We start from the raw sequence: 26,383 nt of genomic DNA on the forward strand, positions 1-26,383 counted from the left end.
AAACCCCGGGGGGGGCTCACCCGCTGCACGCTGTCCTCGTCCACCTCGGTGACGCTGCCGTCCGCCTCCCGCCGCACCCTCACCCTCCCCGACGGCAGCTCGGGCGTCCCCACGTCCGGCTTCAGCTGCGTGGCTGCAAGGAGCGGGAGGCCCGTGAGCCCCTCGGGCGCGGGGAGCTGCCGAGGGGCCACCAACACCCGTGGGCACGGTGCCGGCGCCCACCCCGCTCCCGGCCCACCGCCAGGCTGGAGACGGCTCTTATTGTCGGCGCTGGAAAGCGAGGGCAGAGGAAGGCAAGTTACCGAGGGCGAATCCATCCGGCTGGACCAGCCAGACCTTCTCCGCTTCGTACCAAACGTCCCTCGGAGCCTGCGGGGAGGAGAGAGCGGAATCAAACAGGAACCGCCTGGACAAACTGCACTTGGCCCGCAGACAGCAACACCCCGGCCGGCACCCCTGGCCCTCCTCTGCCCACCTGGCTGGCCCCGGGGGCACCTTCCCCTGGCCCCCAGCTGAGCCCACACCAACAACAAGAGCTGGACAAAACTAGAAAAACGCCCCCAGTGCCCCAGTACGCGGGGTAACAGCCCGGCAGGTCTGTGGACATGTTACCTGGTCCTTGTCCGTGCTCCCGCCCGTCTCTTTGCTCTCTCCTGGTGCCTCTTTATTCTCTCCCAGCTCTTCCTTCGCCTTCCCTGCCTCCTTTACCACATCTTCTGACTTTTCTTGGATCCCTCTCAGCTCCCCCTTGAGCCCCTCTGACTTGTTTGCAGTCTTTCCAGGCTTTTTGATTTCCCTTGGTTCCTTCTTGCCACCTCCAACATCTTTCTTCATCTTCTCCGGCCCTTTCTCGGCTGGCCCTGGCTCCCTCTTGGCCCTCGCCTTGGCTGGGGGCTGCTCGTGGCTTGGGGGTGCCCCCTTCTCCTTCTTGGCGCTCTGGGGGCACGTCCCCTTGGGCACGTCCCCCTCCTTTGATGGGACCTTGCTGCAGTGCTGGGGGCCCTTCCTGGGTGCAGCGGTGGGAGCCGGGGGGCCGCTCCCCGGCCGGGGGTCCTTGGGGCTCTTCTCGGGGCACGACGGATTCGCTGCCTTGGGAGCCTCCGGGCGAGGGGTCTCCGCTGCTTTGGGGGCAGCTGCCGCCGGGCTGGGCGCGGGGGACGGGGCTTGGCTGGGGGCGGCCCCCGGCACAGCCCTCCCGGGTGGCAGCACCTTGTCTGGGGGGGCCGCGCTCCCCTGGCCCCCCTGCCCCTCGGCGTGCAGCCCGTTTGGCAGCGGCTGCCGCTCGCTGGGCACCTCTCTGCCGGCAGCGGGGGTGTTCCCGGCAGGGGCCTCGCCGTCCTCCCCCGTGGGCTGCCAAGCAAAGAGAGGAGCCGGGTCCAACCGGGACGGGGCGAAGGACCCAACCCCAGCCCTGGCCCCGGGACCCCCAGCCCACTGCGGGACGCCCCTGCCAAGCGCAGCTCCAGGCACAGCCGATGGCTGCAGAAAGCTGCCTGGACCTGGCCGCAGGGTCGCAGTCGGTGGCATCTTCCTCCTCCTCCTCCTCCTCCTCCCTCCCGCTCAGCCACATCCCGTCCCTCCGCCTGCCGGGTCCTGGGTCCCCAGTCGGTGCCGTGCCCAGGGACACCCCACACACTCCCCTTCCCGCGCTCAGCGAGCTGAACCCGAGAGCCTCCCGCTCCACTTAATTACTCGCTTTCCCACTGAGCAAGTCAGGAAAGGCAAGCTGCGTTAACGAAGTCTCCGGCATTAATTGCTCGAGGTTGGTGGCAGGCCGGGGCCGCAGCCGATGGCATGTCACAAGCCCCGGCCTCACCGCCCAACCCAGCTCGTGCACAAAACCCAACCCTGGCTGGGGCCCCCCATCCCCGAGGAGCTGCTTTGGGCTGGGGACAGACCGGACACGGGCCCAGCGCTGTGGGGGGGCCCCGCACCACTCACCTCCTCTTTCGCACTCGCCTTGCTTTCCTTCCTCAGCTTCGCTGCCTTGGCCTCCTTCTCCGTCTCCCGCACGAGCTGTTTGATGAACCCCCCAGGGATGACCGAGAGGAGCAGGGGGGGGGCGGCCGGGGGTGGCCCCCGGTCCTCGTCCCGTATCTGTTTGCAGGAGCAGAGGCTGGTTACGGGCTGCAGCACCGCGACGGGAGCCCCGGCAGAGCCGGCAGGAGCAGCAGAGCCAAGCACCGGCCCCCTGGGCCAGCTGCGGGCACCTCGCAAGCCGTGGGCTACCCAGGAGCACCCGGCTGGCTCGGGGACGCTGCGGCGAGCCGGAGGAGAAGCACCGAGAAGCCCCCCCAGAGAAGCGCCCAGGTTTCCGCTGGCGTGTGCTGCCCGCTCTGCCCAGCGCCCAAACAGCTCCGGCCCGGCTGCAGCGAGTCAAGCAGCGGCTCCCGGCATCGCTGCGGCCACATGCAGACCCGCGGGTCCCCCCCAACAAGCTGAAACTGGCCCCAACCTCCCGCAGCTCCCACGGCAAAGGGCTTTCCCAGTCGGGCCAGCGCGCAGCGGCATCAGCGCCAAACGTGGCCAACTCCTGCCAGGCTCGGCCCTGTGGGAACCGCATGCCCCAAACAGCAGCAAAATCACCCAAACCGCAACGTTCAGGCTGAAAAGGTGCCCGGAGCTGGCAGGGTGGGACACAGCACGAGCAGCGTGTGACAGGACCCGAGGGGACACTGAGGCAGCGTCCCCCCGCCTGGCACCAAGCCCCCGGGGAAGCATCCAGCCCCGAAACGCCGCCGGTGCCACCCCGGACCGAGACTTTCCTTCTGCTCCCAGAGCGCGAGGCGCGAGGAGATGGCCATGGCGGCGGCGAGGCGGGTCGGTGCTGGACGGAGAGACACGGGGCCACAGCGTGGAGAGAGAGGAGAGAGTTAGCCAGGGGCTACTGGGGCCAGCAGCACCACGACCTTGCCGGGCATTGCTCAGCTGGAGCGCAGCAGCCCGGGGAACGGAGGGGACAGGTCGTTGGGCAGCGCTGGGGAGGGCGCAGCCGCCTCCAGCCCCCGGCACGGAACGGCGAGGGGGTGGTACAGGGTGCTGGTGGCACCAGGGCGCTGCTGGGACCCCCCTGCCCTGGGCTGGGTGGCACAGGGCAGCCGCGGGAGCTCGCCCGTGCCCCGTTTTGGGCTGAGCCCGGCTTCACCTGTCAGGATCATTCATGCACCGAGCGCGTCGGGGCTCGTCTGGCCCTGCCGCTCGCGCCCGCAGCCGCATCTCCTTGTACAGTCAAGGGCAGGAGCGCCGGGAGCGGCCAGGAGCCGGCGGAGGAATGTCACTTGCCTTCTGCGGCCGTGGGGGAGAGCTGGCCCCGAACGGCACAGACAGAGCCCTGAGCCCCGAGGGTGCTGGTGGCCGGGCACCCTGCGCCCAGAGCGGGACCCTCAGTGCTGCCCCAACACGGGGAAACCGAGGCACAGAGGGGGCCGTGCCCTGACCAAGCACACGGCGTGGCACGAACAAGGGCTGGGGAGCCACCGTCACCACCGCCCTGTCCCCCCCGCCCCAGGGAGCAGGATGTGGCCCCATTTGAGTCCGGTCCCCACACAGAAGCTGGCTGGGGATTTGCTCCTGCTGCCACGGCCCCGGTGGGTGCCAGGAGCCGAGGCCATCGGGGGGTCCCCAGCCCCGTCCCCACCGCAGCCCCCCCAGGCACAGCCCGTGGCTGGAAGCCGCCCCCGAAGCCGGGGCTGCGGCTCTCACCATGAATTCCCACCTAAAAATAGCCCTCCCCACGGAGGGGCCCGCGGCCCGGCTGCCAGCACACCCAACAGCTCCATTCAGACCCTGACCCCGACCCCCCCACCCCACAGCCCCCCCCCGGGGTGCCCATACCTGTCGGGGGGCTGCGGGCACGGGGGGCTGCCGGCCCAGGGCGGCACCGGGTGCTGCCGGCGTGCGGGACCCCAGGAGCCGGAGAGCGAAGGCGGCGTGTGAGCGAGCGGCGGCAGCAGCAGCGTGTGGCCCCCCCCCGCCACCCCCCTTGCCACGGCGGCAGCTGAGGTGACACATGTCACCGCTAAAAATACCCGCGACGGTGTCACCGGGGCCTCGGCTGGGGAGAGGCGATGGCAGCGCGGGGCCCTCCCGGGCCGTGGCCTCGCTGCACACGCGCGTCACCCGCGCCCTCCCCGACACACGTGTTCGTGCCCTCCTCAGTGCCAGTTTGCACCCCACAGAATTTGGGGGGGGGCAGGTGGGGGGAGAAACAGCTACGGGTTGACATGAGCCAGCCCAGGACACGCTGCTGGGTGGGACCCCATGCTGTCCCCTGGGACTGGGGGTCACAGCTCCGGCATGGGGCTCCCCAGATCCTCCCAGGCTCCCCCTGCCAGCCCTGAGATGGGAGGGGGGGGCACCGAGCTGGGGAGGGACCTGAGAGCAGCACCCAAAAATAGCTTCTGTTGGGGGAAAAAAAAATGTCACCGTGGTGCTAACGCCAGCGTGGGCAGCAGAGCCCGGCCGGGGCTGGTGGGGAGGGAGCAGGCAGCCCCGCCTGGCGTGGGGGGGTCCCTGGCACCCCCATCCCCAGCCTCAGCTCCCTGCAGAGCTCTGCCAGGGACAGAGCACATGGAGGGGCCGTGGGGTGAGCGTGGAGGCAGAGGGTGACCCTCTGGCGACCAGCGGGAGCCGTGTCCCACCCCCAGGAGCACCCAGCGCCCAGGCGGGGGTGCAGGACGCGGGCGCAGACCAAACCCCAGAGGTACAACCCCCCAGCCCCCCTGAAGAGCTCCGCGGACACACCCAGGGCACCAGCACCCACAACTCTCCATCAGAAAGGAGAGAAGGTTCTGAGCCGGCGGCACCCTGGCGGGAGGCCGAGGGTTGCCCCGCGCCTCTCACTGAACCCCGCGTCCACCCGGGAACAGCAGGAGGCTTGGGGTGACCCTTCACGTGCTCCCCGAGGGCACCAGGGTGCTCGCCGGGTCCCTCCCGCGCTCTGTCCCCCGTGACACCCCCCCGGTGCCGGTTCTCAGCGAGGGAAGGGCCTTACCTCGGCGCGGGCACCGAAAGAACCAGGCGGCAGCGCACACGCAAAGGACGGTTTTTATTGGGGTTCTCGTCGTATGAGCAGTTGTACTGACCAACACACAGAAGCAGCTTAGCTGTGCCAAAAGAATCCTTTAAAAAAAATAATGGCGGGATTAGCTAAGTGTGGCACATCAGTCACAAATGGCCGAGGACTGTAAACTCTGAAGGTAAATCTCTGGGAGTACTACTGGCACGTGCAGCAGCAGACACGGGCACGGGGCACACCCTCCTCTGCACAATAAATATGAAAAGAGCCAAGTACATAAACCGAAGAATGATTCTCATAGATACAATATCTAAAGTTATTTACACATACTGGCTTTTCTCACCATTAAATTACACATTGAAAACAGGTTCTCTTTCGATATATTTCTTTAAATCACTAGTAGATATTTGTGTGAATCTGCTCCTTTATATATATATATATTTTTTTTTTTTTTTTTAAGGACCGAATGTAGTCACTGAGACAGTGCTCGTAAAAAAGCCTCTCCCAGGATGCTCTCGCTTTATTCTGTTTTTCAGACTCGTTTTTATTTGCCAGCTCACCTGCTCTCTCATCTTTCGCTTTCCTTAAGGAAAAGATTCCTGCGACAGACGGGAAAGCCTCTTCCCACCGCGCAGCTACTCCCGCTCCGTCTCCTTTCCCAGCCCGGCAGGACAGCGAGTTACACCGACCCGGATAAATCCTGACCCTGGACGAGCCACCACCTTCCTGATCCCATCCTGGGGGTTCCCAGCGAATCCCCCCCCGGGCACGTGGTGGGTTCGTGGCCCCGGGCTCGGCCCTGTCCCCCTCACGGCACGTTTCTGGCGGGTGATGCCAAGGAACCGCGATGGCACCGGCCTCGGCCCGCCGCTGGCCTCTCCCTCCCTCCGGCTGCTCCGGGGCAGAGCGGCTCAACGCTGCAGAAAGAAAAGGCGATGGGGCGGGCGTGAAGAGGGGCAAAGGGAAAACGAGGCACGAACTACTGCGGGGGGGAAAAGCAGGCACCCCCTCCCCGCTGCGGGCAGCGCCTCAGCAAGAGGCGGCTCCAGCGGCACCGGCTGGCAAACGCCAAATTTGAGCCACGTTGGGTGAAGCCGGGAAGGGCACGTGCTCGGCCCCGGCAGCGTGGAAGTGCAAAGCACAGGGGCTCGAATACCTGGAGCATTCCTCCCGCTGCAGAGGCCGCGGCCGCAACTGGAATTATTTTTAGCAGGTGAGTTACCCGATGAGTTTCGCGCTATTTCCGTACCTCGCTGGGGCCGGAGGGGCCCGCGCTGGTTCCCTGCAGCTGCGCCCAGCGGCAGCACCCAAGGTGGTCGCTCGGGGAGCGCGGGGTCCCCTTCCCGACACCCCCCTGGGGGTGCCCGCTCCCCTCCTCGGGGTGGCGAGCAGAGCCCTGGCCGCCCGGCTCCCCGAGGCACCGCGGGGCGCCTCTCCCACCTTCACAGGCTCCAGCCTGTTTTTAAGGCCTAAATAACCACCCTGAAACAGCAAAAAATCGTTCCCAGTAAATGCGTTTTTGGCACCATCGACACCAGCCCGGCCCTGCCCTACGCCCACAACCAGCCCCGCGTCAGCCTCTGCTCCAGCGCCCAAACTCCGCGGCCCCTCCGGGCTCCCCAGTCCCCTCGCTCATTAACCTCAGAATTAAAGAGCTTTGCAAATGTCTGAGCTGATGCCTGAGCTTTTTCAAGTATCGAGCTGATTCCCTGCCCCAGTTTAAGGTCGTTAATTCTCGTTAACCCAGCGCAGACGCAAGAGAATACAAGCTCGCTCTCCGGAACGCCGAGCAGTAACGGGGGAATTTAGAAATATCAAACTGGGGGGTTTATTTGCAAGAGGTTTTCGGATGTTTCTGCCTTCACGAGCCACTGCACTTCGAGACGGTCCTGACAGGGCCTGGAAGTGGCTGTGCTCGTAACAGAAGGGTAAAGCTGGACAGACCGATGGAAACTGTTGCGACTTTATTATGAAAAACAGAATAAAGCTGACTGATCCTGCTTGAAAGGAACTGCCATTTCTATACATATACGGAGCAGAAATTCTGTGGAATGTCAGAAGTTGGAGAAACATGTATTTAATAAATAATATAAAATGCTTTTTTGTTAAAATAGAATTCTTGGTTTTATACCTACATAGCATAGCAACCTTTACATAAACAAAATAAAGCTGAGTCTGTGATGATTAGTTTAACACAAAATAAAAATACAATTTAACAATAGTATTAAAACAGCCAACGTTCAACCCACACAATATGTACACCATGGAATAGAAATCAACAGAAAACAAAAGTAGATTATCTCGAAATTCCTCAGACATTTGGATATACGTATGTTCTCTGTATATTTTAGATATTTTCCTTTTTTTTACAATATTAAAATTAATACTATGCTTTTTTCAAAATACGCTTTTCAGATTTTTTTTTTCTTTAATTTGTAGAATTGACTCATTCCTTATATTAATCAACACAACTAGAATTATTTACTTCCTACTGTACACTTCAAAATAGTCCTTCCTCCACATATATTTAGAGCGTGAGCATTTCCGAGTTAAACTAACTGCATCGCTGCCACGTGCTGCGCGGGGAGCGGCCAGCCCGGTGCGTGGCTGCGGAGGTGTGACCGGGAAGGACCCGGTCCGGGACGGGACCAGCTGCCCGGGACGGAGCGACGCGCAGAGCCCCACGCGTCCCGCTTCTCACCAGCCAGCCGACTGGGGCCCGCCGGGGGCCGATGCCCACATCGGGGCCGATGCACGAGTCACCCCACGTGCCGGGGGCTCGGTCCTGCCGTGGGGGCAGCGCTGCCGGACAGCACCAGCCCCTCGAGGGGGTCCCGGGGCGCCCGCAGCACCCGCTCGCGCGGGACCGTGCCTCAGACAAAGGCTTCGCTTTTAGCACCAAACTCACAGCGTTTCCTCTTACCCACGCACCCGACCCACAAACACCTGCCGTCACCTGAAAACCAAAACCGACCCGATGATCCTATTTTCCTTTTTTTTGCCCCGCGACAGAAGCGGGAGAAGAAAATTCTGCCTCGTTTCTACAGGAGCGCTGTTGGGAGTGAAGGAACGTCTGACCGGCACTGAGCTGCCGCGCGTCTCCCGGAGCCCAGCTCCGCTGTCCCCACCTGCCAGGCTCCCACCTCCTGCTGCCACCAGCGTGCTGGGAGCCTGACGGGACAACGCACCAGGAACGTCACGGCAAGGCGGATCCGCGCCCGTACTCGCACCAGCCAGGCTCCTCTCACGGCAGCGGGGGGAAAAGTAACTCGGGAGGCTGCAGCCGTGGACTCTGCTCGACCAGCGACAAGACTCAGCTCAAGCACAGCTACCGTGAAGAAGCTTTTACACTTCATAAACTGGAGAGCCTACCGTTTGATGAGGGATTTAAAAAAAAATTACTAAATGTCCCTTAAGAGCTTCATGAATTTGCAAAATAACTGCCAAAGAAATTTGAGTAATAAAACCTGCCTGATTTATACCTGCAGAGACGGGACCTCTCGGCCGACACGGTGCCCAGGGCCACTGCACAGCACCGTGCCCAGCAACTCGGCCACACTCTGCTTGCAGCAGGAGTAGCGGCTGCTTTGCTTTTTCCTGCCCTTAAATTTCAACTCATAAAAAGTCTGATTTTGGCCACAGCTTGCTATATCCCTAATTCCTGAAGTGAGACATTAATTTACAGCAACTCCCACGTATCAAAAATGGGAGGGAAAGGCAAAAGCACACGGAACAGAGCAGCAGCTCTGACAGTCCCTGTGACCCCGAGCCCAGCTCCTGCAGAAATTACACACCTTCCTGCCATCACGTCACTCACACACTCGCTTCCCAGGATCTAGTCTTACAGCATGTGTCAGCTCGTACGTCAGAGACAAAGAATAATTAGAAGATAATCCCCACAGCTCTGAAGGCATGGGGATGTGTCAGGGGAGGTGTAACGTGGCTCTATCTGGCGTGTAATTCTCTATTTTGAAATATAAGAAACAATTCCCCTACATGCTTAAGTCTTCAGTATGGCTGATTTTATTTTAAAGGACGTTCGGATAATTTTAAAAATCTGCGTTTAATCATTCACTCAGCTCTGTTGATGCCCGAAGCTCTGATTTCTTTTAGCTTTACTTCCCTGAAACATTAAAAAACAAAAAGTCCTACAAATGCGGTCAAAACGCGTAAGAGACAACGCTGTGCCTTACACTCTCTGCGTTCCACGAGATTTTCTACACGTACAGCTGAAGATCCTCACATAAAGTAACACCAGCAAGAATCTTTGTCCAAGAAAAAAATATCCAAAGAATCTGGTACCTAAACCAGAAACGATCAGTCTGGAGCAGTAACTAACAGTTTGCTTTGAAGGGTGGAATCCCAGCTCTCCCTGCACACCAGCAGACCCAGTCTCTTCCACACAGAACCCCAGTTGTTACTGGGATCCCAACTTCCCACACGGGAGTTTTTCTCTACGGGAATCTCTCCTTCTCTCCTAACAGCACAGTCCCACGCCAGTCACAAGCAGAAAGCTTTTCTAAATTGTTGATAAATCAGTTGAGTGAAGAAAAACTGATCTCTCGCTATTCCCCGCCTGTGCTGACGAAGCGATTAGGACCGCGCTAACGAGCATGTTCTAGGGGCATCCCAACGCGGTTGGGATACACGTAATTCCATAAATCAATAGGCAGCCTTCATTTCATACAGAATCTATGGTTTTGAGGCACAACATCCCAACTGCGGATCTGTCCCTCCGCTCCTCCGGATCCGCGGCACCGGACACCGCAAAACTCTGCCCGTAAGGGTTTAGAGGAAAAAAATAACATCAGGGAAAATAACTGAGAGAGCAGAATGGAACAGGTAACGAACTAGGAAAGTACAAACAAGTTACATGAGAACTGAGAGCAGCTTTTATCGCCATCTGAGGGTTTTTTTCCAAATCAAGACGCAAAACAAGCGCAGTGCATGGTATTGTGGGGGAAGCTCAGCATCCCGTGCAGAGCCAGCGCCAGCAGGATGAGACGTTTTCTGTTCCAAACCTCAGCAAACACCACCGCTACTCCTTACAGAGGATGCCGAGAGGCTAAACATCCCTCACCAGTCAGAATGACATAGGAACTGGTGCTCTCTTATACAGAATAATTTGAAAAATAAAAGGAGGAAAAGAAATCATTAAAAGGGATCACCTGACTCACGGGGGGTATCTTCCAAAACACGTTTTTCCTGTTACCGGGTGGTCAGACATTGCTCGCGCGGCTGGGAAGGCACGGGCCAGGCAGAGTTAAGCCACTCCCACTCCTAGAAGCAAATCCCTCCGATTTTATTCCAAGTGTGTTCACGACAAAGAAACACTTGCAAAATAAATGTCCTGGTTTTGCCGATTTGTACTTTTCTACAAGGAAACGGGTCTAGAACTCTGTGGTACCTGTCAGCAGCGCGAGACAGACTGTGCAGGCAGAGGAAGCTGCTGGGGCAACTTCTGTCCCCGCTTACACAGATGCAATTCCCATCGTCCTTAGGGACAAGGAGAGTTGTACCACCCCTGCCGGGCAGAAAACGTTCTCTACGGTGTTCACTGAATCCGAAAAAAAAGCTTAAATTCAGCCCTGACCTATCTCGTACAGAACATCCCAACAACCAGGGAAGGGCTGACTCCACTCCGAGTCGTCTAGCAGATGACAGCTTTACTTTAGCAAGAGTTTCCACGTGACATGACTGATGTCTCAAGCAGAATTAACACCAATCTGGCATATGATCAGCTCGTTTTGTCAGTTCCATCCTCAGTATTCTCAGACTGTTTTCAACGTGAACAGCTTGAACTCTCTAGAAAAGAAAATTAAACCTCCTTTTGCAAGCCGAGCCGTGTGACGTGTGCGTGAACCTCCTGCGCTGAGCTACAGTGAAAGTCTGGGGTATCTACGCTATGAGAACACACTTGCTTAATGTTTTTGTGTACAACAGAGAAGGATCCGCAAGTCCCATAACTGAAGAGTGATCCAGAGTACGTACCGAGGTACCCAGACACTTGAACCCAGTACATGCACTAGAATGCATTGGATTTGAGTAATTTCTTTTTTAATTTTTAAAAAGTGCAGTTGACCTGAAATGGAAAAGAACTGTCTTTATGTTCACTGTAAACTTGTCAAAAGGAATCTGCTCTTTAAAAACTGTGCTAAAATAGTCAATTTATACAACAGAGCACTAGATGAAGCTACCATAAATTCCTCTTCACCAATTATTACTCTATTGTGTCAGTTATAGTACTGCATATACGTAGAAGAAGCAAAACGGTGGTAGCTACTATTAGTGAGTACAACAAACCAAGTGAATAATCTGAGTTCAATGTTTCCATGAAGTAGCAATAACATTTAAACCACAGGACAGTTAGGATTCAGTACTTGGAAGTGCATAAGAGTCACACTGTTGATCATCAGCAGTATGGAGAAAGGTTATTGTAAAGTCAGCAGTAATGGTCGGAAAGAACATGGCAACACGACAGATCAAAGGTCACCCAACACGGCAAGCCTGCAGCTCCTCCCGCGGCCCGGGGCCTTGCTGGTGCCCCACACCAAGCGTAACCCCAGGCAGCAGCAGCCACTCCAGCCGGGCACGCACCACACAGGGGTATTGCAGAGAAAACAGCATCTTCCTCCCATCAGTAGTTCTAGAGTAACGGACCACGATCGAGATGCCGCCGGGGTGGGTGGGGGGGATGCGTGGGAGCAATTTGCAGCCTCTCCGCTTGGTCATTTCCACCACTGCTGGGAGCATGAATTCACTTGCCAGTGTTCGAGTCTTCGCAACCTCCAGAGACAGAGTTCTGACGTTATCCCACGCTGTAAACATCTAATTCTTCCTCTTCTAAGCACATCCCGCGTCCAGGATGGCACAAAGTAATTCGTAAGGATTCTGTGAAACTCAGCACGTTCACCAAGTCGCTTTCCCTAAGTGAACTTTGTTTCCTGTTGCTCCTACAGGCCGTTGCTATTCCTGTGGCTGAGCGGGGGTTTTGAAAGCTCTACAACTGTGGAGCGAGATTTATTGAGAAACTTTGGAGCCCGACGCAGCAACCTCTGTGCCTCGGTAAAAGCTTCCGTCAGCTCTTTTTTCCACTGAACAAATTCTGGGTCACTCTGAAAGAGATACAGAAGTAGTTTGGCACTTCATAGTAAACTGCCAATAGCGTCTTCTCTCTCAGACAGCACTTTTAAGCTACTTATGTTAATTTTCCACAGGAATGGGTAACTTTGGATAGCGAAAACGTGCGGCCCTTTGCTTCTCCATCACCCCGCCGAAGCCAGGCAAGGCAGCAGCAGCTACAGTTGGTTGTAACACAGTTGTAGGGTACGAGTTGTACAGTTGTAAAGCACATGCAAAGATGCAATGAGGACTCGGGTACTTCCTCCCTCACAAACACATTAGCTACCATCAGCTCACTGCAGCGAGACACCTGCCAACAAGCCCACACAGGTTGAGAAGTTTTGAAGTTTTTAGCTATTTATTAAACTGAACTCATTTTGGCCCAAATACCGTAGAAATCCGTAACAGAAACTGGCACAGCTGCAGGTTTCCTGCTTTCAAAATTCGAGCGTGATAAAAACTTCCCAGTTTTGCTTAGGTTCAGCTTTGCTTCACAAAGTACCCTTAGTAAACACGTAATGGGAGGGCCTGAAAAACTTTTCAGTTGTTTTATCATATGCAAGACAATCTGATTAACAGTTATTGAAAAAAACAAGCGTCTCACCTCACACTGCAGGACAAACTGTTTTCCTCCTTTAATTCTCAGTAAGATGCATTTCTTATCTTTAATTTGTGTTTCTTCAACAGATACTATTTGTTCCATTGTCAGTAGGTTTTGCTGTAGTATTTGCAAAAAAGCAAAGAGATGATTCGAAAAAAACTGTTGCCCGTCAAATAAAGGCACTATCTCATTTTTCTGGACTACCCCCATAAATCACATCACGAACGCTGACAGTCATTACACAAACATTTCTTTATTTCTGAAGACTGGGTCATGAACTAAAGATAGATTATAAGGTAAGAGAGAGACTTAGCAAGGGTCTTGTTTGCTTCAACAGAGACAACGAGATATAAGCCGAGCAAGCCAGTAATGACAGCACGAAATAGGAATCTACAAATAGGTGTGTCTACAAACAAAATATTCGCTATTTTTCCCTCCAGGGAATTGCATATAATTTGATATATTTTCCAAGTATTGCTGCTGTTAATAAAAAAGGACAATCTTACTATTTCGAAGAGCTGAAAGGGAGTATTTAAGCACTATGTACTTACAAAGCGGCAAACATACGCAGCAGTTTGCAGAAAAGCTTTCCCTATAGACTGTCAGAGGACAACGGGGCTTTGAAATTCCAAAACCTTACTTAACTAAATATACAAATGATCTGCCTAGCACATGACCACAGCTGGACTCAACTAAAGTCACTATAGCATTTTCTTTGAAATAAAATGCTATAGCATCTATCACCTTACCAGTTTACGTTTTTTTGTATAAATAGTCCAGAGGTCCTAAATAAAAAACAACACTGTGAACTACCAAATTCCTTTAAAAACATAACAAATCAAAGTAAACAGTTTCTCAAGTCAGCTTTTTGTTTCCTCAGGGCGGTGTAGCTACCCGTTAACTAAAGGGATACTCAAGGTAAGTTACTCAAGGCTGCCTGTCATTTAGTTGGACCAAACTCTACGTCCGTGGCAGGGAGGCCCGAGCACGAGCCCTGGGGTTTGCCTCGACCCCCCCGGCACCTGCTGCTCCCGGGTGACCTCACTTACCCGGGACTCGCCTTCTCCTCGCCATTCGAGTCGGTTTGGGAAGAGGTAAAAGTAACGACGTTGCCACTGGGTCAGGAAGGGGTTCCCCAATTTCAGCATGTATCCGTGCATGATGCAATCCTTCCCGAGCGCGTAATCTGTGACAAGAGGAGACGTGAGCAGGGAAACGCCGGTGCTGCCCGGGAGCTTTCTGCAGATGCTCCACCGAGCGCGGCCCACGGCGGCACCCGCCGGGCCCTGGGCAGGGGGCAGCGGGGGCACGGGCACCCCCGGAGCCCAGCCCGGCACCACTACACCAGCTGATGCGGCTGCAACGCAGTCACCAACAACAGAATTTGGTTCTTTAAAAAGTTATCTCATCAGCTATTAAAAGAATTGCACGCTGCTGCCCCAAGCTCAGAGTTTGCGACGCGACGCCCCCGTGCAAATAGAAGTTTGCTGTGCGGGGCCTCCTGTTTTCTTTCTTGGCGTCTTTGTCATGAAATCAAATCCCACATACTCTTTTCTGAGCACACACCACAAACAAAAAAAATGATGAAAGGCTGTGCATGATAATCTTTAAAAGAGAGTACAAAAGATTTTTCCAAAACATTATGCCATCATACAGCATTTCAAAACATTAAGAAACCTCTTAAGAAACACGATACTGACTAAATGAATTCTAACAATTACTGGTGAATGACAGTAATATGAGAGTTTGTTGTGTGAAACTTCAAACACATGAATTACTATCTAGCAGCAAAAGATGGAGAGAAGTGTATTTGACAGATTACCTTCCTCGTGGCCAAGCTGCTTATTTTTAGCCCTTTTTCTGGCCTCAATTTTATCTGTGTCTGCATTTACTGCATCATAAACAGTTTCTGCTACTTCTTGCTGCCAACGCTCCGATATTACCAGAGGGAAGTTCTTATATAACTCCTGGTCACTATCAAGCAACTTGCAAGAGAAAAACAACACAAAAACCCAACATTTTAATAACTTTTACTATTCTTATCCCCAATAGTTCATAGCTACCCATATAACAGTATTATTTTAAAAGGTGTATTGAACTCTAACCTTACCAGAACAGAGAGGTGCAAACAAGAGAAAACACAGATACTAATTTAAGCAAAAAGATTCATTTATATACAGAGAACAGGCTACCTCTTCAAAACTTGGTCTGACAGCTCTCAAAGCCTTACTCAACATTGTCCCATAGCATTCTCTAGACTTCACATTTAAATAATTACTGAAACGTAAGCAGCGGTTTTCCTAACTTTCTTGCATAATCAGTGTTAATAAAACGTCTAATTGCGTTAAAAACTTTCTCAGCACAAAAATCCCACGAATAAATGAAAAGACAGCTTTTACACAGCAACGCCTTCCATGCTTCCACAGCTTAACTTTACGTTCTTAATAATTAACCTTCAAAATTCCTGCAGACCTCAATTTTCCTGTTAGATTCTTTTCTCCCCCAATCCTCAACGACGGCACTTGAACTGAATTACGCTGAAGGAAACTAAAATTACTGGATCTTCAGGGAGGACTGTGTGCTGCTTGGCACAGCCCTAGGCTGGGTTTAGCCACAAGGCACTTTGATGCAGTACAAAAAGTGATCAGTGTCTTCCCTGTAATTTTATTAAAGATTTTCATTCGGGGATGAGTTTAAACTCTCTGCAGCCACTCCTCAGCTGCTTCAGTGTCTGTTAATCAGTTGAGAAACCAGACTTTTCTCTCGGAGAGCCAGCCGAAGAGGCTCCCTTCAGCCCACTGGACTGCACGGGTTCTTCTCAGTGTCACAGGACACTCCGCAGTATAAATATAACCAGCAGGGGCAGGGGAGGAGAGCAAGGTGCTCACAACTGGTGTCTCCCGGGCAGGGACGGTCCTGACACCTTAATGGAAGCTCCAAGTGCAGCTGACTCAGAGGCATGAATTATTCAGTCCCTTCTAAAAGACTGTGACATCCCAGTGAAAGTGCAGAGCAAAGAAGCTGTACATGATATCCCTCACTGACTCATGACTAAGAATAAATTTATCTTATAGGCAGCCTGAACAAAGATTGCGTGGAGGCGACCTGGCCAGACGATTCACAGGCCTTGCTGAGAATATCCGATCCCCTCGATAAATAAAAAGACCACCTGGTTTCTCCTTGCAAAATGCTCCCCCGAATTATGGCATTCCAGAATCGCAGGAAACTGGAATCCCGTTAGACTAACGCTGATGCTGAAGACGTGGAGTCTTCTGGGATAAAAGAACATCTTGGGTTCTCTGCATTTCTCTTTAAACACGTAAAATCTTTTCTGTGCCAACTTCTGTAATTACAGCAGGTGACACTGACAGACAAGTTCCTTTTCAGGCACAGTGAGTACTTAACATGTTTTTTTGCTTATAAAGTTTAGAGCAATTAGTTTCTCTCCTGACTCACTTCTGTAATAACAAGAATGAAGTTTGATCTACTGAAGAAATGTAGGATAAAAATAATGAACGGGACAGACCCAAGACAAGCACTGATTCACCTATTGTCTCAAAGTGCCAGGGAAGCTTCAGAAGAGGGGATGAATACGCAGGGAACGTCACACCACCTCTGTGCACGTCAGAAACAGGCCAGCAGCTTTAACTTCTCGTTAGATTTTGGATAATAAAAGAAACTTTCAGGTTGTGGTATCGCTCTTCTAACTTACCAAGTTGCTACCATTAATATACAGTTTGTTGGTTTTAAGAGTTTTCCACTGCACCCTCTGACCACATTAAAATGAGGTTTAGCTCAATTTATCTAAACTACCAGAAACAAATTACAATTTTTAAAACTACAAACCATTAAGTATTCTTAAAAATCTGAGGATTTCCCAAAAGTTGTCTGACCATTTGAAATATTTGCTTTATCATATCAAATTTTAGATAGGAAGGTAGATCTTTTTAGTCAATCTAATAAAATTAAAAATAAGGACTTGGCAAGCAACAACAAACTGGCCAACCAGCCCAAGCTACCTCTTCCGTAAGAGCAAGGATTAAGTTTCCAAACTTGAAAGCAATTCTTTGCACACCCAGTAGCCCCTGGAGCAAAGGAACAGCACGCACAGATGAAAAGTGAAGCACAGCACCCACAGTGCCATTCCCCACCTAGCAATTAAAGTTGTGTACCTTAATGCCTTTAGTGTCCTCTTCATCAAATGACCCAATATCAAAAGCATCTGCTGCATTTACTTCTCCCCGAGGAGGAATCAACGGTGGAGGATACTAGAAATTAGAAGCAGCATAATTAAAGAAAAATTAATGGAGATTATTTAGACCCACTGTGTAGATATATACGGCCTTTTTACTTTTTGCACACATCACACATGACAGTGCAAAAGCACGTCCCTTGAAATTCAACTTCAGTGTAAAGTTGTTTTCTACTCCTTTAATAAATGCTCCTCCAAAAATCTGGGGGAAAAACCCCGACAGTTTAGAGACAGCTAAGTAGAGGAAACCATGCAGTCATGTGACCCTGAAAAAGTAATAGTTCAGTACTACTGGTCAGGAAGACTCGTAGTAATGAATATATGGCAGTTTTCACAACAATCCTCCACGTATTCGTGCAAGTGCATACAAGTGCTGGGCCTGGAAGCCTGAAGCTTTCTGTCTGTTACCTGTTGAGGCTTATTCTCCTTTTACTGCTCTACCAAGTAAACTGAGGTCACTATCTTAATCCTTTACCTTTTGTAAATAGACCTGCTGCCAATCAATGCCTTTGAAGAAAGGATGTTCTTTTACTTCTTGTGCACTGCAAAATAAAAGTAACTGAAGTCAACAACATGAAGGGGCTTTTCAAATGGATTTGAGAGACATAAAGCCTTCAAAGGTCACATTTCTGTCACTTGAAAACATTGGTAAAACGAGCTTTTTTTCCCAAGGGGGAAAAAAAAAGAAAAAAAAAGTCTTCCTAAGTAAACGACAGAAGAGAAGACTTCCATGTGGAAACACTAGAAATAGTGCTGTAGGCCTGGCAAGGGCTCTTGTTTTGCCATGGCAGTCCATCATTTCAAACAACAACCACCACCCATCTGTTGTCAGATCCCCTACACTACTCCTAAGCTACAAGCTTACTGCACAGCATTTCATGTCATATTCTACGGAAAAAAAAAAAAAAAAAAAAGCAACTACTCTTGGTAGGCCCAAGGCTGAAAAGCAATCTCAGGTCATTATCCCAGAGGGCTCCATGATAAAAAGCCCTTGGAATCTCTCACTGAAATTAGAGCCAGCACCCGTCTCAGGTGTGACCATCAATTAACAGTTACCACACTTCCCTAGTGGTTTCTCAACAGTTATTTACTCCTCGTCTCACAGGAGGCACACACTGGCTTTTGAAATAGGTGATAACAACAATTTCATTTAACAGCTATCAGCAAGGAAAGCTTGGCAGGAGGCAAGCAGTGTTTTGTAGTCAATAAACAAAAAAATGCCATTTTCCTTAGACTCATGAATGAAACAGGTACATCTGGAAAGAGAGGCAACTCAAAATGAAACAAGAATTCACGGCGTTCTGTCCTCGGGGGTTTTGGGATTGGGGGTTTTTTTTTGCGTGCAATATGCTCATATCATTACAGATACAATATAAGCAGTAAATTCTAGCTGTCAGTATGCCTGAGTCAAGTAATATGACTGCACGCCAAAACAGATCAGGCAAAAACACAAGAACGACACAGTGGTGAGAAGCATGACCACCACCCAACGTAAGCATGACTGCAGAGAACTCAGGGAAGCCTTTAATGACAGAAATTGTCCAAAAATTTGTCCAAATCAAAGGAAGCTGAAACGTAATTCCATGCAACAAGCACTTTCTGATGTTCTCTTTCCAAAATTAAAATCATCACAACAGGAAACAGATTTTTACTTGAAATGAATTCATTCATTTACACAGAAGTGGCAATTTTTAAAGGCAGCGGTCCAAGGAGAAGACAACACCTACCTTCTTCCTTGGCATCCGAGCCTCTTGCTAACATCCCGCTGCAGGAGCCCTTCCAAGAGGGACTTCAGCTCAGGAGAAAACGAATCTGGTAGCTCCACATTCTATGAAAAAAAAAGTACAAAGAGAGACATTTAATTATAGAAGTAGTGTGATCTGCTTTCCCCACACAGGAGAGCTGCTTTTCTTTGGTAGCATTTGTAAACAACTCTTCCATGGGTAAATACAGCCTCCTCAGAGAGCAGGCTCTACGGCTCCACTTTTCAGAGGAAACGGGAGTTTACTGAACTACCAAACAAGAGGAATGTAACCGCAACCGTCACCGGGATCCTTACCACGGTGAGCGTCATCCGGTCGATCTCATGCTTATCTTTGGTTTTGTGCTGTCTGAAAGGACTGTGACTGCAGAAATAAGAAAACGCACTAATAAATGTAAAGCCATAACATATCAGGTTATTTCAGCTGTGGCCACCCCAGGAAAGCGTAGCATCCTTTTAGTCCCATTCTTCCACCTCATCAATCCTGTCCTGCAGAACAATAAAACAAGCAGTAAAACATTTAGCATTTGCAATGAAAAATGAGACTTTGCACCCGAGTGTACTGTGGCTACTAGCTGCCTCAAAAATGTCAAGGTTTGCTCTCTAACAACTTTGATTTCTTTTCTTACTACAAAAGAGCTGCACCCCTCTGCAATAAAGTTTATCCTTTTGGGTTTCAGTACAATTGCACATGGTGGACATCAAAATCAAATGCAGAGAAAAGCTACCACCCCACTTCTTTCAAGACTACACAGAGCCATCCCTGAGGACTCTCAAACTCGGGGAAATCCGATCCAGTTCCTCCATACAAAGGCACGCAGATTAGTTTAGATTACTTAAACACAGTGATCCATCCTGAAGGTTGGGGTTTCAAAGGCCTTTCCAGTTACCTCTGCGTCTCCCCAAACCCAGAACAGTTTCATCTAACAGGAAAACCCTGAGCACCCATCACAGCTCAGGTATTTAAAACCACTGAGCTATATATGGGAACTGAGTACGACCTACAGAACTTTCCACTCATTTATACGGGAAGAACAAAGCGAGACCTTAAAGCAATTCAATGAAACAGAAGGTAATCAGATGCCACAGCATCAGTGACTGGGAAGATATTTGATCGTATCTGGTGAATTACCAGCTTTATCCCTTTCCTGCTTTATAATTCTGAGTTTGAATTTTTCCTTTTAGCTACAGAGGACCTCAGAATATTACAGATTTACCATGCAGTACTTAAACAACGGCATGAAAGAATGCAGAAACATTTTAGCATGAGATTTTTTTTTTTTAATTAGATTTAGGATATATTACCCATTTCTTAAGTTTTCTTCGAAGCTTCGAGGGAATGACCTATTTCAAAATTAAAATGTTTTTTTCCTTATGAGACATAAATTAGCTATTATAAAGCATTTTGTCTTGCCACATGGCAGCGTGTACTGGCTTATTTCGACTGGGGACCTGCTACTCAAAAGTTATTTCCCTTTTATCCTCAAAAACGTTTCTGATGAATGGGTCTGATGGACAGACCAGCACATCCATTCTGGTTTTAAGCATGATGGATAAGAGGGCAAGAGTAAATGGCTGCTGTACAGCCTCAGATACCTTGACAATGAGGCTCTGACTAGATCAGGGAAGGAAATGATTCACCAGGGGCTTATGGGCAGATTTTAAGCCAGACTAAAGCTACCGAACACCAAGAAATGGCACCATGTGCCCTCCCCTTGTTTTGGGGTGTGAGTTGTTTGCTTGGTTTCAGAACAGATGAGGCTGGATGGTTCACAATGAACAATGCTTCGGGTTCTGGCCACCGCCACCAACCTGCTCATCTCAGGGAGAATCACAGCCCCGAGACCGCGACCTCCCCGCCCCGCGGCCTGCCGTGGGAAATGGGAGCATTTGCCCCTAGTTCCTTCATCACACAACTTCAACCTCGCGAGGGAAGAACCACAAAGCCAGAGTCGGCCGGATGCCCTAATCCTCCGTGCCTAAAGGACTCAAAAGAAAAGGAATCCACGGTGGTCTGCGTGTGAAAGACGCGACACGCTCCTCTCTCCTCCCAGCAACCCCAAACCGTTCTGTCTTGCTAATACCTACAGAATTCTTCAGCTGAGAGACAGGGTGCTGCTCCCAGCTGCAGGAGGCTGGCTGTACTTAGAAATACTTTTTCTTTTTTTCAATTTAAACACCATTTTTTCCTTTATTTGCACACTATGTCTATCAGTGAACGACTGATGCTAAACTGATACAGCTCTATAATTCCAACTCAGAAGTCAGACACTTACCTTCCTTTGTACAGTGTCTGGGACAGAGGTAAGAGTTTATGATTATGTGTGAGGACACAGGCGACTAAGGATCAATCTTTACAGAGAAACACACTGCGAAGCTCAAAAGATTTTTTTCTGTTTTGCCATTAACACTGAGGATGCTATTTTCAACAAACAGTTGCCAGTCAGTGCTTATTGACTGTTCAGATAAATCCTGTAGTCTTAATAAATTCCACATAACTACCGAAGTTTATGGAGAAGGCAACAGTTGACAAAGCTGTAATTATCATATATTTTTGCACACCAACACAGTAACAGGCCAGACACAGCAGATGGAAGCATCCACACAATGTAACTTACCCAAAGACCACTGCAGGGAAGATTCAGTATCGTGTAAAAAGGGAAGAGCGCAGCAAAGAGTCTTAAGCATAAAAGGAAGCCCATAATTTAACAGGGCTGCTCGCGTATTTAAGCAATGAATAACACCATGTCATTTAAAATACTAACACTTGCCAAGAGATGAGTAAATTGCCTATCAGTAGGAGTCAAAAGAGCAGACAGAGCATCTGCCCTCCTCTGCCCCTCACCTGCACCTGCTACAGGAAGCAGGGCTTGTGCTTGGTTTGTTTTGGAAGCAAAAAAAATCCTGTTTTAGTCTCACGGGCAGACACGGTCTAAGTTGCAGAGCTAGCAGTAAGATATTATTTTAGATAATATGTAATATATTACATATTAGTGTTTCAAGGGACAGCCAATGGCGAGGTCCAGGCTAAAAAAAAAAAAAAAAAAAAAGCACCCAGGACATGAAACTTCACTCACCCTCGTAGCAGTTTGAAAAGCATGCAGCCTAAGGAGAACCAGTCTGCACTGCTGTCGTAGGCTGTTCCCTTCTGGAGCACCTCGGGAGCCATGTAGCCGTGGGTACCTCTGAGAAGCAAAGGGGATAAAAACTTGATTACAACCAAAAGTATTACTGAAAAGAATAAATAATATTTTAAAATCGTTGTTTTCTCAATAAGATGGCTTAGTTCTAAAAGAATTCATTTTAAATGTGATTTTATTTTGCTTTTTTCTTTGGCCGTACATACAGATGCGTGGGGTTTTTGTGTATATCTACTGAGGAAATACCTTAAAGCATAAACAACAGAACTGATCAGGCAAACTGAAGCAGCTACAGCGAGATTTAGCAGAATCAGTACAGGGCAAAAGACGCAAAGGCTGCGTGTTCTGCCCGGTGGGTTCACAGAGAAGCCAGACGCCAGGACACGGGCAGGGCTCCAGGCAGATCACTCCAGCCCTGGGTGCCACGCGACTGGGAGCTGCTCCCCCCCACAAGGCCAGCCCCAGGGCGAGCAGAGGGGCCTGTGCTCCCCGCTGTGTCCCCGGGCACAGGTTTCCCAGCGGGAGGCGGCCCCCAGAACGCGCCGCTGGTCACCGCTGCACTGGGGTCACCGCGTAACGGGGAAGCACCAGCTCCTTCAAGGAGCTACTCAACTGCAAATCTTTTTAAGATGTGACAGGATGAAGTTTTCCTTTTTGCATAAATTCTGAGACTACATCAGGGCAAATGAGGACCCCAGAACAAAACACATCAGACGTGGAGTCCACACACAACCCAAGAAAATCAGATCAGTTATGACCTGATGCCAAGAGGCAGAAAGGGATCCAATTTGCCTCCAGTTCTACAAAGATCCAGAGAGACACAATAAATCCTGTTTTTCAGTCAGTTTTGGAATATTTAATTATCAGTTTAGGACAATCAAAACAATCTGGTGCTTTAACTCAGACAGGTTCTTATCTTCTCCGAACAGTGAATCATCTTGAAATAATGTGTCATCTTCCAGCCATGCCTACACATCAGCTGCTACAACTGTGCAGGAAAACAGAGAGAGGAGACTGAAAAACCTTATCAGAGTACCCAGCTTAGCTGGGTTATAAAGCGAGCCTGTGCCACACAAATGTTATTTTTTTTTCTTTAGGCAAAGTGAAATTATAAAGACACTTAAAGGACTTATTTAGCAATAACTGTACGTGCAGCAAAGCTCCCATCCATAATACTTACACGCTAGCATGTGGCTTCTTTTTGGAAAAATCACAAGCCAGCCCAAGGTCTGATATCCTCACATGCCCGTGTTCATCCAACAAGATGTTTGCAGGCTGGAGATCCACAGACACAGAAAGGTTACTGCTTGGTACTCTTCAGTGGACAGAACTACAAACCCCCAGAACACTGTAACCCATTCTCAGACATCAATACTCTGTGGTAACTGGTAATTACCTTCTTTTTTTTTCTTCACATCAGTATAACAGACACTTTCTAGACAAAATCTCCATTCTAACGCAGCATTACCATCAACTCCACAGGTTATGAAATACTGAAGAGTAACAGAAGAAGAAAACCAGCCAAGGTTTGAAACAGAAGGCACGCGACAGAATAAATCTGTTCTGGCCTCAAGTCCACATCGCTTTTGGTTCTTTCACAGAAGCGTCTGTGTGTGGCTCTAACACCCTCTATTTGCCGTTGACACTGTGCTCTCTGTGCAGACTTTTTCCCCACTTTTGTCATCACGTGGCTCGTGGACACCTATCTTGTGGCAGCCCTCAACTTCCCAACTGTCAGTGGAACACCCTGAGCAACTGCTTTCCTGCTGGTCTCCCACCACACACACTCCTCTTTCGGGGCTCTCTGCAATACGGTGCACTCTCTAAATTAACAGCATCATTAAGATGGTAAGTGAGATGAGTAACACTGCACAGGATTTACTCTGACCCCAAAGAAGCATCTCCTAGGTCGGTTAAACTGCACAGATTGAAACTATTTTGAAAAATTATGAGAAAAATCAGCCCAAGAAATAATCTGTATTCTGCCCAAGAAAAGATTTCAGGTAAGAGAATTCATTTATCAGTATGTCTGGATGATTTGCTGCTGTCTAACAACCACCCGTGTGGACGCAGTCGCCGTGTCAAGGGTTACCTTTAGGTCTCTGTATACAACAAAGCGATTGTGCATGTGTTCTAAACCCAGGATGATCTCAGTAGCATAAAACCTCATTTCTTTTTCAGAAAACACTCCGTGCTGGGAGAGGTGGTAGTGCAAATCTCCTCCTAAAATTAGAAGAATTGAAACACAATTAAAAAAACCCAGTAAAATCCTGTCTCAAAGGCAGACAGCAGGAGGTTGTGGGGTTACAGCATAGCAGCTGTAGGTTCTTATAGCCTGTGGAGCACACAGAGAGCCAGGCCCACACTCTGCAGGTACATATGGTGACTAAATACCTGAGAAAGTTAATAAATAAATTTGATCAATCCAAAACTCCATTTTAAAGATACATTCTGCTTCATATACATTTGCATTCAGTGACTAATCCAGCAACTGAGTCTTAATGCAAAGGACTTCCACAGCCAGTAAAATGCAGTCACATACACAGCTTCTGGAGAACTGAATGAATTAGCATAAAGCACAGCCCGGGTTGAGAGGGACCTTGAAAGGTCATCTGGGCCAAAACATTCTAATATTCATGCTGGGCATGTTTTCACCCTTTCCTCATCAAAGAACAGACACAACAGAATGTCACTCTGTGAACTAATCCACCCCATCAAGAGATCAAGTTGGGCATACGCCTAGAAAACTGTTTCTGATCAAGCTAGAGATTTAAAATAATCAACCAGTTACTGGAATTTGACCTACAGCTTCGATTTTAATGAGAATCTTCACCTGCGAAACACCACAGCCACTCTCTATTACTTACAGGATACGAGCTCTATTTCCCAATTAAATTTCCAGCTTTGCCACATGGCACACGCACACGTGTCCAACATCTTCAGGTGCTCACTGCAGGACCACAGCCAGAGCTGGGGTCCCCAGGTGCTGAGCACCCTCAGCAAACAGGGGCACTGCAGTATCTCCTCTCTTTAACACGGCCAGTCGCTCTGTGCTCTCACTGGAGTTACACTAAGGCTTCTAAGTGTCATTTCTTTCCTTTTGTGGAGTGCTTCCCCCATCAATTTTCTTTGCAGAGCTCTTTATAGAAGCCCTTTAATTTTTATTCTGAAAGCTGTGTCCCTGATCTCCTCACACATTTCTCCACACGACCCTCATTTCCTTAAGCTTCCAGCCTAGTAGGCCCTTTGATGTCTTTATTTACATATGTTAATGTTATAAGGTAGCAGAGATCTTCATACATTCCCTGGTTTAGATCAGTTTACCCCTCCTGCTAGCAGGCCGATGCTTCACACCTCAGATTATTTTTCCCTAATTCTCCTTGTGATCTCAGCAAGTCCTCTTGCCAATATTCCTGTAATATTATTATCATCATCCACATGAGCCTTGCTTACCATTCATCAGGTCCAGAATGAAACAGAGTTTGTCAGGGGTGTGGAAGGCATAGGTCATACACACTATAAAAGGACAGTCCTAGAAGGAAAGGAGCAAAGAGTTCATCTTAGGCAAGAGGCAAAGTACTGCTTAGAGAAGCTAAAAATACAGGTGATACTCTTCCTATGGTATTTGCCAATATTCATAATAATTTTCTATAGAAATCTGTGTACTAATCTACAAACTCTGATGTTTCGCTTACAGTTTAGAGATCTTAGCTTTTGCTCTCTCTTTTCAACAGAAAAATTCCAAAAGCTGTGAAGAGCCAAAGGCTTCAAAACCACAGGTAGCATCCCTGTCTTCCACAGACCTGCGAGTACAGCAGCTAAAAATATTCCAAAAATATTTACCCGAGTTTGCACTAGACTTATATGAAAGACACATTAAAGCTAACAAGCTTTAGGCCAGCTCAGACAGAAATAAAGCTGTTCCCATGAAGTGTAAAGGATACGCACTATTTCTCACGACTGCACGGCGAACGTTCGGCTGCTGGAACACTGACTGAGAAGCTGAGTCACAGCACGTACAAAATCCCAACGGAAAGTTTTCTCCTCACCTATACGTTAAAGGCAGCTACGCCGGTAACACCCTGCCCACGGCCCCAGAATCCCCCTGCAGAGCTGGGGTGACAGAGGGGTGACCTGCCTCCCGCTGCTGCCCTTCAGCTCTCAGCAGCGTCTGCAGCGTCTGCTTAAAAGGAACATAAATAGACTAGGAAGGAAGTTGCAGCTCCGCCGCGCGTGCAGCGCACGGGAAGCGAGAACAGCAAGGTCCAGGTTATGCAAAACCCAGAAAACCAGTTCTGGTGGGTGCAGACTGAAGAATGTCACTGCAGCGCGGGGATGGACTCGTGGGGCACGTTTCCTCCTCTTGATGCGTTTTAACCTTAATTCGCACGGAGGTTTAAGACAAGCGGCCACAAAAAAAATACAGCTGGCAAAGCACCTCCTTCCCACGGAGGACCCGTCGGGTGTGCTGGTACCTCTGAAGCCACCA

At 50.0% G+C, this 26,383-nt stretch overlaps 2 protein-coding genes across 3 annotated transcripts in view; both read right to left on the reverse strand.

Moving 5' to 3' along the window:
• The window catches only part of MYO18B (myosin XVIIIB), a 70,506-nt gene extending 66,561 nt beyond the window's left edge, over window positions 1–3,945 (reverse strand). Inside the window, exons 1-6 of the mRNA XM_074920919.1 lie at window positions 3,835–3,945; window positions 2,768–2,827; window positions 1,942–2,099; window positions 613–1,350; window positions 303–369; window positions 21–133 (exon numbers count right to left, since the gene is read on the reverse strand). Coding sequence (XP_074777020.1) covers window positions 21–133; window positions 303–369; window positions 613–1,350; window positions 1,942–2,099; window positions 2,768–2,804 — 1,113 coding nt within the window. The 5' untranslated portion in view covers window positions 2,805–2,827; window positions 3,835–3,945. The remainder of the gene's footprint in view (window positions 1–20; window positions 134–302; window positions 370–612; window positions 1,351–1,941; window positions 2,100–2,767; window positions 2,828–3,834) is intronic.
• A 3,126-nt stretch (window positions 3,946–7,071) lies between these two features.
• GRK3 (G protein-coupled receptor kinase 3) overlaps window positions 7,072–26,383 on the reverse strand; it is a 73,050-nt gene continuing 53,738 nt past the window's right edge. Inside the window, exons 10-22 of one of the 2 annotated variants that reach the window (XM_074921529.1) lie at window positions 25,348–25,426; window positions 23,987–24,117; window positions 23,075–23,169; window positions 21,832–21,939; window positions 19,052–19,118; window positions 18,720–18,820; window positions 17,468–17,534; window positions 16,913–17,008; window positions 14,563–14,725; window positions 13,790–13,926; window positions 13,490–13,525; window positions 12,744–12,857; window positions 7,072–12,132 (exon numbers count right to left, since the gene is read on the reverse strand). In XM_074921529.1, the coding sequence (XP_074777630.1) occupies window positions 11,971–12,132; window positions 12,744–12,857; window positions 13,490–13,525; window positions 13,790–13,926; window positions 14,563–14,725; window positions 16,913–17,008; window positions 17,468–17,534; window positions 18,720–18,820; window positions 19,052–19,118; window positions 21,832–21,939; window positions 23,075–23,169; window positions 23,987–24,117; window positions 25,348–25,426 (1,356 nt within the window). In that variant the 3' untranslated portion in view covers window positions 7,072–11,970. The remainder of the gene's footprint in view (window positions 12,133–12,743; window positions 12,858–13,489; window positions 13,526–13,789; window positions 13,927–14,562; window positions 14,726–16,912; window positions 17,009–17,467; window positions 17,535–18,719; window positions 18,821–19,051; window positions 19,119–21,831; window positions 21,940–23,074; window positions 23,170–23,986; window positions 24,118–25,347; window positions 25,427–26,383) is intronic. The other variant, XM_074921530.1, reaches the window with a different exon arrangement.

The sequence above is a fragment of the Athene noctua genome, chromosome 17 (assembly GCF_965140245.1).
Source record: "Athene noctua chromosome 17, bAthNoc1.hap1.1, whole genome shotgun sequence".
Lineage (NCBI taxonomy): Eukaryota > Metazoa > Chordata > Aves > Strigiformes > Strigidae > Athene > Athene noctua.